The 12124-nt window shown below is 36.9% G+C and overlaps 1 protein-coding gene across 1 annotated transcript; it reads right to left on the bottom strand.

Moving 5' to 3' along the window:
* Positions 1-1582: 1582 nt before the first annotated feature.
* On the bottom strand, positions 1583-7055 carry LOC105388342 (toll-like receptor 6). Its single transcript, XM_011559230.3, has one exon. The coding sequence runs from the start codon at positions 6887-6889 to the stop codon at positions 2864-2866; it is 4026 nt and encodes a 1341-aa protein (XP_011557532.3). The 5' UTR covers positions 6890-7055; the 3' UTR covers positions 1583-2863.
* Positions 7056-12124: the final 5069 nt, after the last annotated feature.

Raw genomic sequence — 12124 nt, 5'->3', positions numbered from 1 at the left:
CGAGTAGACGGCTAGAGAATTTCAATGAAATATAAATTATAGATCGCTTGGATTGGTCTCCTTTATCGTGCAATCTTTATTGACATTACAATTAGCCAATTAAGTGAAGGATACAAGTGCTATTGTTTGTACACAGACTTGTAATAACAATTTAGTGGGCTTCTGTTTGTATGGGCCAGTGATAAATTCGTATGTTTAGTTTGTGCTGTTTGTATTATACTGTTTATAATAGTTACCTAATGCAGGTACCATCGTGGAATTTAATATATTACCTTAAAGCTTAGAGTCCTTTGGAGGTCCTTTTTAAAACAGGAAAGGCATAGATTTCCCCGATAGTACCTAAATAATGATAAAGACAATATGAGAGTACTTACTTCAATGTACTATTCTGTTTATGATTAAGTTTGTGGACTCTAGAGACTTATATTTAAGGTTTCTGATGAAGTGTAATTGTTGCTATTCTAATAAGAAAATATATGTATATCATGTATTACTGTATGTATACCTACTAGTAGTCTAGTTCATAGTCAAAAGAAGCTTCATAGATGTGGTCTCAAATTATTTCTTTACCATTTGCAATAGCACAATAGAGACTAAACTAACTCCGATCACGATTCAGGTACTACAGGTATTGAGTGATCATATGTTATTACTACCAAACTTAATAACTTTCCTTGGTCCAGCAGGCTGGAGAGCGTCCCACGCCATGTTTATATCCACTCGAGAACTCGTCTACCCAATAATGGTCACCGGTCCTCCAGCTATGGCTGGCCTACTGCCAATTCAGCATACAGATAAGACTGGATGAGGAAGGCTGAAGATATGTTATGGTGCTCCTTAGATCTATGCCCAGTAGACGAAGATTATAATGACAGGTTAGAATGATTAATGGATTATCTAAACGCTCATATTATGTATTCTCAGCGATAATGAGGTATATTACCTTAATTATTTAATCAAGCAAATCTGTATAAGCCATCCTAGCGTACCAATATTATAACCCCACGAAAATGGGTATAGTCCAACATAGCAGTATGGCCCTGTGCGCTTGGCAAAGAACAGAGAAGTGTTCTTATACTAGACTGACCCCACCGCCAGTAGTGGAGAGGCACTTTGAGATAAAAAGACGGTAGCCCTAAATTAATGATAGGAGTAAAACGTACCTAATTTCCAGAAATAAAAAAGAATACTTGCTATCCTATATTTTTGGCTGTTGTCTTTGGTTTCTATAGCTAAGATAGCGTTGTCGGTCTCTATAATACAAGTTAACAGAAGAAGAAGGAAGATTCATGATAAGTTACTCAATAGAATTATTTTCTATGTTCTTTGTGGCATATTAATTGGCATCCTCTTAATACTTTATACTTTTCGTTGAGCAATCCACGATAATGCTTTTTTACCATTTTAATTAAGTTCCTTGAAGTAGAAACACAGGGAATCGAGTTAACTATGTAGGAAAAGGATAGTATTTTATTTATAACGGAACACAAACATTTTGCGCTTTCAGAGCACATAGGTACATACCGAAAAGATAAAATTTATTCCTGTATAAATACTCGTAAATTATTAATGAAAGACAGCATAAGTATCAAAACGTCAGTATAATTTAATAATGAGTTTAAAGATAATATCTTTGTACAATTTATACAAAACAATAATTTTCATTACATCTAGTAATTACATAGCGAAAAATACATTTATTATCGAGTTTATAATAGTTAAGTCTAATATCACGATTTAGCTTAAATTTATAAATATTAAATGTACCTAATAATTAATAATAGGTATCAAGCGAGTTTCAAAATTAATTAAGGGTAATTATGGATTAGAGATGCGTACCTACTTAATTTATGGGTTCTTTGTATTTGTATTATAATATTCATACATAGCCAAACATAAACTCTCTGCAGTTCTAAATTTATTAAAAATGTCTATACTTTAGAACTAAGTACGCCAAAACAAGTAGGAACATTAAAAAAAGGAGCGGCCATATAAAAAAAAAACCTTGAAATACCACTTTGGTGAAATTTTGTACTCGAACAACGTTTTTTTCTAAGTTACTTTACTACTTAGTTTTATTTAAGTAATTATGTTTAAATATGAATTATGATTGAAGTGAAATTAAGCCATATATATCTGCTCTACGAAAAAAAAACTAAGTGATTTTAGTAAATTGTTCCGGATATTCGGACTGTATCAACCCACATTAATAATACCTATACACAAATTTAATACTACAATAAAATGGATTGTGATTACATAATTATATCTATTCAAAAGCATAATAATCAATATACGTATATGAAATTATTTCATTTAATATTGTTTTTTTGCGTCTTGCTATTATCATTATTATATATTATGCTTACATACAATAAATGTTTCATTTCATTAAAAATGTACGTATGAACTTACGTAATTACTTAGTGAAAAATATTAGGTAAAATTAATTTCTATTTAAATCTGGATTCATTAAGGGCCTTAACTATTTGGTGTTGCATTACAGTGATGAATATAAGTATCCACAATATTATAAGTACATAGTTATTATATGTATAAACAAAATAAGGTTAAAAGCTTAATCTGAAAGTTTCAGTGTATAAATATTTTTACAATCTTTGTACAAACATCTTAGTTTGATATAGACCTTACACTTATCTACAACGGTGTTACATCCATTAAACAATTGACAAAATATGCACTTAATTATTTAGTAACGTTTCAACTGTCAACATTAACATTAGAGAGATTTTCACAAGTCATTATAATTTTGGAGCAATAAACGTCTGAGAGGTAACCTTTTAAGAAACAAGTTCGTTATTATAAAGGAACAGAGAGTGGAATACTAATAAGATGGCATGGCTCAGACAAAGTACGTGCGCCCTTCCACGCCGGTCGCGGCCGAGCGGGGAACATTAGTCGGCGAAATGTCTTCCACCCTCGAGTATACGTGACCATTGCCGGGGTTCAGCCTCAGGTCGTAATTAAACCGGGGACATGTTCTGTTGTCGATCGACATGTAGCTATTGTTCGAATTGTTCCCGTCTCCGTACGTGTTGTTGTCTGACGACGGCGAACTCTCGCAAGGAGAGTCGTCTCCATCTCGCCCTTTGCAGTACTGCAAAGAATTCGTGAAATTCTGCTTGGAACAGCTGTCTCCGGTGACCGGCATTGTTGTGTATCTCAAAGTCGGGGTTTGACGCAACGACTTCTTGAACACGCTTTTCTCGGTGCTCCTTAATGTGATTATTGTATCGGTCGAGTTGAGCAATGCGACAAATTTGTCCCAAAATCTTGGGTCGTCCCAAGAGATGTTTTTGAACTTATCCAAAAGAAACCCGAGATCGTCGTTTATTTGGTTGTTGTCTACTAGCTTTACAAATATAACTTTATTCAGATCACTACGGTTTAATGATTTTAAGTAACTATAGAATATATTTTTGAAGTGGATTTCACATAAATCATTACATAAAAAGTTTGTTGTGATAACTATTACCAGGCGTTTTGACAATCTTGAAGATTTTGAAAAACTATCTAGTGTCAATATATTCAAGGAAGACTCGCTGACGATTTGTTTTTTTGACGCCATTTTCCTGAACTCAAGTTCCGACATTATATTATGATTTACAAAGTTTGTATCTTTGGTATTGCATATCACGTAATAATCGTACATGTGATTAAGATTCCCTTCCAGTACTTGGTCTACATTAGGGCAAGACTGTTCCTTGAATAAGGGGACTCCGTATTTAGTGTACAACCAGTCACTTACTTCATATCTGAATGCATAAAAGATAGCACCTATTAGACAAATCACAACAACAATTATTATAATACCACATATTATAGCAAAGTAATTATCAGGTAAAAATATGGAGTTTGAATGGATTTCGTTTCTAGAAACCATTGGATCACCCACTGAGCCCATATATTCCTTGCAGTGACTGAGTACTGAGGCTATAGTAATTGTTGTGGGATTACCCTCAGTGTCTGTGCAAAGCATTTTTTCTGGATCACCGGGATCTCTACGAAGCCAGTTGTCTAGTTCTGCTATGCTTTTGCAGTCACAAGAATATTGATTTCCTTCAATGGACACGTGCGCTAAGTTTTTCGAGGAGGAAGCTAATAATTTCCAAGGAAAAAAGTTGACAAGTTTATTTTCATCAATTCTGAGAACGGATAGAGATTTTAATGAAGAAAATGTATTATTTGCTACAAGAGCTATAGCGTTATGATCTAAATATAGCTCTTTTAAGTTATTAAGGTGTATAAATTCGTCTCCTTTCAATTCGACCAATTTGTTATTTTCTAAATGCAGTACCCTAAGTGACTCAATGCCTTTAAATGTTTGATTGTTAACTTCGCCTAATTGAGTATTATTCAAATATAAAACTTGTAGTTTTTTCTTGCCTATAAAAACGTGATTTCCCAAATTACTTATGTGGTTACCATCTAAATATATCTCTGTTGCGTCCATTGGTATTCTTTCTGGTACTTCTGTATAGCCGGCATTGGAACAATCGACTACGTTCGCATTCCAAGTTATGTCGTGATAACATCTACAATTATTAGGACAAATCATTTCACAGTCACAAGCAACAAAGTCACAACAATGGCATAGGGCAAAACAATGGCTTTCGTAAGGACAGAGAAAGTCCGAAGGTGACATATCAATTATTATTTTCTTTTCTCTGGCACGCGAATGGACGAGAGAACAAAACGTTTTGTCTAAGTCAAGAACACGTGGATACTGCCGGTTGTGACTCAAGTAATTAATACGTTGAATCCATTCCATAGAACAGTCACACACAAACGGATTTCCACTAACAAAAAACTCTGGTAAGTCACTATCTTCATCTATTTGGTCTAATCTCAAAGCATTCATGTCAAGTTGAACAAGTCTATTATTATTGAGCGTCACCGTTGATAGTCTTTGTAGTTTCGAAAACGCTCCAACTTGAATATAATTTATGTAATTATCGTTCAAATATAACTTTTCAACTGATTTTGGTATTGATGTGACTGTTAGTTGACTTATGTTATTAAAACTTAAATCTAATAACTTTATATTCAAGTGGGAATACATGTCATCATTGACAAAATTTTCAATACTGTTTTTATGTAAATCTAGCCACTCCAGGCTACTCGGAAAACTTTTGAAGTCAAAGAAAGTTATTTTATTCTCAGACATGTTGAGCCAAACCAAAGTGTCTAGAGTATTAAATATTCCATCAAACTTGTTTATTTCGTTGCCGTCCATTCGCAATAGTTTCAGATTAATATTTTTCCTGAAACAACCAGGAGATACGTGATTTATTTTATTAGAGGCCAAATTAAGAACCTGTAATTGAGGCAGATGTTCGAAAGTATCTTCATTCAAAAACGTAACTTTGTTATCTACTAGCCGCAAGCCGAAAAGTTCGGATAAACCGCGGAAGTTTTCCCGATAGAGGTGCGTAATGTTGTTTGTACCGATGTCTAGCGACCGGAGGGATCGTAATTTACGCATAGAAGAAGGTATGGAATTCAATAAATTATCATTTAAAGTCAAATCCTCAATAGTGGTCATGTTATCGAAAGCATTATCTTCAATATGTTTAATCTTATTATTATCTATAAAAAGTTCATGTAATACATGTAAGTCGGAAAATAGATGTGAATGAATGTGTTGAAGTTTATTATTAGAAAGTGTCAAAGAATGCAAATTTCGTAGTTCTTCAAAAGAGTGCTCATCAATAGTTGATATTTCGTTATGCTCCAGGTTTAACTTTTGTAAGCTATATAAGTCTTGGAACATATACCGATCAATTTTAACTAACCGGTTTCGAGAAAGATTCAGTATCACCATTCGCAATAACCCTACAAAAGTGTTTTTATTAATCCACTGACTGGTAAGGTGGTTACGAGAGAGGTCCAATATCTGCAGATGCTCCAAACCCTCAAATAACCCTGGAGGCATAACATTGATCGTATTATTGCTTAAATTTATGTCTTTTAATAACTTGGTATCGGCAAAGAGGTCAGGGGGAAGGCTGGTTAGGAAGTTACTTGACAAATTAAGTACCTGCAAATTAACTACCCCGCCAAATGCACGATCTTCTATTGTAGATATAGCATTATTTTGTAACAACAACTTAGACAGGGAACGTAACTTTGATAAGCTGTTATCAGAAATTACTATCAAATCATTAAAAGACATATCTAACACTTCTAAAACTAAATTACAACTTTTAACACTTAGGTTCTGCTCGATTATCGAATCAGAAAAGCCTATAGTCTTAATATTTTGCAAGTGATTTCTTGTAAGATTCAACGTTTTCAAACTATACAAAGAGCAAAAAGTTTCCGTTTTAGTGCTCCATATATTGTTATCACTTAGGTTGAGCTCAATGAGTTCATTTAAGCCGGAGAAGGCTTGGTCGTGCAGTTCCATAGTCATCGCCGACCACTCGCTGTTGTGAGTCGTCACGTGGAGTCGCTTCAGATCCTTGAAGTTCTCGAATGCTCGCGCCGGGATCTGCCGCAGCTTGCACTTGTCAACGAAGAGATCTCGCATCTTTGGAAGTGCCACTTGTTTCGGTGGCACCTTTTCAGCCGCCAATGTACTCTCAAAGAACAGGATCTCACTACATTGCACATGCAAGGACACCACCTCGTCGTAATGTGTCCGACTGATGTTCTGTAACAGGTGGTCTAAACTATTAATCGTCCGGATTTTGCAGAAAAGCACCGCGTCCTCCGACGCTTCCGTCTCGGGGCTCCGGTACGCGCACTCGTGCGGCATCTCCACCGCGAAGCTGCCGATGGCATGGTAGTAAAACAACACGTACACTATAACTTGATTGAAAGTTCGAAGTTCGAGTCTTTTCAAATTGTTATGTTTTTTTGGCATTTTACGGTGATGCACGAGCACGATGCGTGACTGCAGCGATGCATGGATATTGGGGTTTACAGGGAGGGTACGTCAGAGAAGGTCTCGTCACGAATGTTTTCGCGGAGTAAGTGACATCGCGGGTCGCGGGTCATGTCGTGCGGTGGCGTGGCGCGCGCTCGCCGGCTGCTCACCGACTGAACTAGCCGCCGAGACTCCGCCCCCGTGCCGCCGCCCCGCGCCGCCGCCGCGCCGCCCCGACGCCCGCCGTCGCCGACCGAGGAACTCCATCTCACATTATCAAGGGTGCATAAAGCGTCCAATTACTCTCGCATGGACATACGCTGTTTGTAATAAACAAAGATTGTCAATTTCTTAACGTTTCCATCTTGGTTTTTGTGACAAAGTCGCGACAAGCGGAATTAATTCCTACTTCTTGAGATTCCATTGTTTGACTTCTAAAAGTACTTATTTAATTAATGTCTTTAAATTTATGATCGTAATAAGCTTTTGAATACACCATCCGGGAGTTAATTAAGTGTGAATTCTTCAGTTGTTCTGGAGGAACGCGCTGAGTTGGCAACGCCGTTGCTGGAAATAAAAATGTTTTATAGGCGGAAAACTTGTCATCTGTCTCGTTTATATTTTAACAAGATAACATACTTAGCTATTGAGAAATATTCATAATGATATCTATATTTTTTTGTCAGGTGGTTTCGTCACCTAGTTAAGAATTTGATTTATACTTACCTATATTAATAATTCTTTATAATTGTAGGTATATTTCGTAGAACTATTTCATAAGTTGTGGTATCTGAAGGACAGACCTGAAATTATTTAATTTGCTGGTTTTCCAATAAGAGGCGCCATTTTGATATTCAAAGAAAACAGATTTTTTTAATAAAAAGGATCGGCTGTTTAGTTTGTTATAAGTAGATAGGTATGCCGTTATTCGTGGCAAAAAAGATAAGGCAAATGACCAACGTGATCATAATTACAAACCATAGCTTTTTCATGAAATTTTCCATAGTAAATCGGAAAGTGGTTGCCCTCTGTCCTTGATAACCTAACGAATTCCATATTTGAATCGACGCTGTTCTATTGTCGTAGACCTTATCTTTCACGTGGCCCTAAACATAGAAGTCACAATGTGTTAAATCACTAGTATAGGTACTTGGTGGCCAATGGAACCTTCTCTTCACTAACGCTAACTCGTACTTGACCGTTTTTTTTTTATAATCACTTTTTAGGGCCAGTGTCATAGCATCAGGCACACCTGTTATTTCTGAGAAACTCTGAACTTCTTACTTAAAGCGAAAAGTGTGATAAAAGCTTTGCAAAATAGTTTTATGGACCACACATCTTGAAGTTGACTTAGCTTTTTAATGTTTTATCCTTGAAAGGATGTTATAAGACTTTTCCATTGAGCGCTTCATGTACTTACTCGTTTGTTTATCTTAAGAACGCTCAAGAAAGTATAGGGTCAACCCTTGACGGAACTTTTTTGATTTAACCTTCATTGAAGAGCCTCTGAGAACTGATATAACAAGCCGTAACAAATTACATACAAGAAGAAAGTACTTCAAACGGTCCGTATAAAACGAGATCCAATCAACATAATTTCAAGTTCAGCATACATGCATACCGACGGCATCAAGTTGAAACGTTAACTACTCTGGGAAGGCTTTTATAATTGGCTAGTTTACGTAATAAAGCTGTGTACACACAGTCTACACGGCAATTTGTAGTATGTGATGGGCATGGCCAGTTCAGACCACCCGTGAAGCAGTTGTAAACCTTTATTATAGATACGTTCGATGATCGATTGCACCAAAAAGAAAACAATTCTCAGACTGATCGTGAGATGCGTTGTGTTAACTTATAGTAAAGTATACATCGTATTGTTCTTGGCCAAAATAAATAATGTTATGACTTGTCAGATAATTTGTAATAAAAAGATCTACATTCCTACTTAGATTCTAAATACTGTACTTAAGTAAACATAATTTTCAGATAAAGATAAACTTGAACAAGCGCAACTTTGAACTGCATCGTTGAACACGTACCGTAAAAAAACTTTCTGAAAATGTAACAGACTGTATAATGTTACATAATGATGATGCAAGCGTGGGACAGCCTCCGGCCCGCTCGCGCTGTCGCACTAGACGGCCGGTAGTGGCTGTTTGAGGAGAGCTGAGGACAGAGTGTTGTGGCAATCCATGGGAAAAGCTTATGTGCAGCATAATATATAATATATAATTATCCACATTACGACGGGCTGTTGATGATGATGATGATGATAATGAACGCAATAGTATTAGGAATCACTCATTTTCTATACAATAATCGTTATTTCTAAATTATTCCTTTTTGTTTTATTCACCACCTGACTGATTTTAAGTCAGCTAACTAGTTGGACGTTTTGTGACGCTTGTACATCAACGTTCGGCCTAGTCAAACAATTGAGTAGCGCCATCCAATGAACGGGCTAGTGGTTCAATCAGAAAGGAGATTCAACCAGATGCCTGCGACACATATGTTAGAATGAAAGCTGTAAGTATTAATGTTAGTTGGCAACTGAGGCCAGAAAAAACTTTATCAAACACAAGCGGTATGCATATTAAATTGTATTTGCGTGTTGAAGGTTTTTTTTTCGCCGCCCGTTCGCTCAAACTCCAAAAGTGGGGCGTCCACTTTACTTCTATAATATTAAATGGCGCCAAGTTAAGAACTTCCATACTAAAGCATGCTATCTCATGCCCTACTCAGTGTCTTGGCTTAAAACAATATGCATTTTTAATAAGTAAACCGCCGAACTTTTTTCAAGTTAGGATTATACAGACTTTTTTCTTGAAAGCTTACTTTGATAAAACTCTGCACTACTTTGTTATTCATTGGACAATATTGTTCTTGTTTTGAAAAAATACTTATGTTTGCTTTTAGGTAATATTTATTAAATATGGAACACCAGCAGTTTACACAACATAATATTGAATATGCTGCGAAAATAAGGAATCTAATTTATTAAAAAAATACTTATGAATTTTAAAAAGGGATTCATTTTAAATCCACTATGTATATCGACTATCCCACACCTTTTACATAAAAGCGTTAATGAGCAAAACATAAACCAACTTAAGAAATATAGAGTTCCTATACTCAGGAACGTATGATTAAATTCCTTTTTATCATTTTCCGAAGTCCTTACGTTATTAGTACAAAACTCAGAGGAAAACGTGAATTCGCAAGCGGAACGTCTAGCCGGAAAGTTGTTTTCAAACGTTCACAACGAACTTTGTCACATTCTAGAAAGTTTTGGAACGCACTAACTCGCTAACTGCTGTTTTATTTTACACTTCAATGACAGAATCCGGTGGAGGGGATCGGGCATAAAAACAATGGTCAAGTACTTGCCGTGGCTACCTTTTCGATGTTCCGTAGATAGAGCTTTTTCTAGATAGGATGATGATAATAATAGCGCCTCCTGGATCGAAATTCTATCTTGTAAATGAACTACTACATACGTACTGTTACCAAAGTAAAACTCTATGTACATAGAGCTTTACCTATATACAGTAAAACCTACCGACAAATATTTCTAACTTTTACCAAAACATTTACTGTTGCCATTTTTTTTTATCTCGCTGCATGGATGAAAAAATAGGGCAGATACCGTCATTATTATCTCACATAAATTTGGCACAATCAGACATACTACGACCAATGTAGAATGTTTTGTATTTTGTTCACAATTTTTCTCAGGAACTCTAATTAAGTACGAGAAATACCAACTTTTCCATTACCGATTCGGCTAGTTCTATCGACACAGCGTGCGATCGTAGAGTTCAAACATCATCGATCTGCCAAAATAATAATCGCGAAATTCTTTTTGTTTTTCTTTATTGATTCTCTATCATAATCTTGTACAAGACGCAGCAAACGCGGAAGTTGGTATAGGCGGTTTACTTGGTGCAATCGTTTATTCTTCAGTGTCATTCTGCCTATTTTTACTGACTGCTGCTTAAGAAACGAAAATCCCAACACGAAATTAGTCTAAATAAACACAATTAATTTCGGGCGTAGTTCTGACATTCAACATACGTATGTAGAGGTGTAGAGCTGTAGAGCCGACATGCAGAGTCATTAGTCATGTTCAGGTGTTAATCCCTGTCGTGGAACATTTGTCATTTCAACGTCTTTGTCGCTTTATTTCAGTAGTTTCTTAATTTAGGATTGTGCTCACGTTTTTCTGAAAGACGGTGACTATAGTCTTTGTGTCTCCTGAAAATATGAGTGACAATATAATTTTAGTTCAGTTTTCGTGCCTCTCACCCGTGTATACTGGGTGTTGCAAAAAGGGTATATTATATTTTTTTTCGCGATTTTCTAAAACTTGTAGAACAAAATTTGTTCAGAGTGACCCTCTGAGTCACCCCCTTTCGGCTTAGTATACCCTTTTTGCATCACCCTGTAGATGCAGTTAACATGTTAGACCGCGGTCTAACTAGGCATCCACTTACTGAAAGTAAGCAAATACCACGGGTCCTTCTAAGCGAGTTACAACATACTACATACTATTGGTTCCTCCTTGCATGGGAGCTGAAAATTCCGACCATCTCGCGGTTTCTAGCCAGATTTTAACTTTGTTGTGTACATGTAGCCCGCATAGCCACACTGCTAGTTAAATTAAGTACAAATTTATAGCACAAAATGCATGGTGTGTAGTGGAAAGTGCAACTTCACTGAAATTAGGGTCAATTCAGATGTACCACAACCACACCACAGCCACAACCACACCACAACCACGCGGTGTGGTCGGGCGTATATTTTGTATTGACAATGAATAATCCAATTCACACGTGCCACATTTTGCCGTTGTTATCGACCACCTGTGTAATACGACCACATCGCAACCACAACGCAACCACATCGCAACCACAACGCAACCACATCGCAACGGCAACGCCGCCACGCGGCGGCGGCACCGCGGCAACCTGTTTTCCGTATAAACTGCACACGACGACGTGGTTACCACATCGCAATGACAGCGACCGTAGTCGAGCGGGCCTCAGTGATTGTAACTGATCGCTGAGGTTAAGCAACAACTGACACGGTCAGCCATTGGATGGGTGACCAATTTCAAGTGGTGCTTTTCTGGACGCTTCCGTGCTTCGGACGGCACGTTAAGCCGTGGGTCCCGGTTGCTGCTTCGGCAGCAGTCGTTAAGCCTAGTCAGAGGCCTTCGGGCGGCTTGAA

Source organism: Plutella xylostella, chromosome 23, assembly GCF_932276165.1.
Source record: "Plutella xylostella chromosome 23, ilPluXylo3.1, whole genome shotgun sequence".
NCBI classification, from domain to species: domain Eukaryota; kingdom Metazoa; phylum Arthropoda; class Insecta; order Lepidoptera; family Plutellidae; genus Plutella; species Plutella xylostella.
Note: the sequence above shows the minus strand (reverse complement) of the source record. Positions and strands in the feature narration are given on the sequence as shown.

Coding starts and splice junctions, on each gene's coding strand:
- LOC105388342 (XM_011559230.3), bottom strand. CDS start 6,889: ATGCCAAAAAAACATAACAATTTGAAAAGACTCGAACTTCGAACTTTC.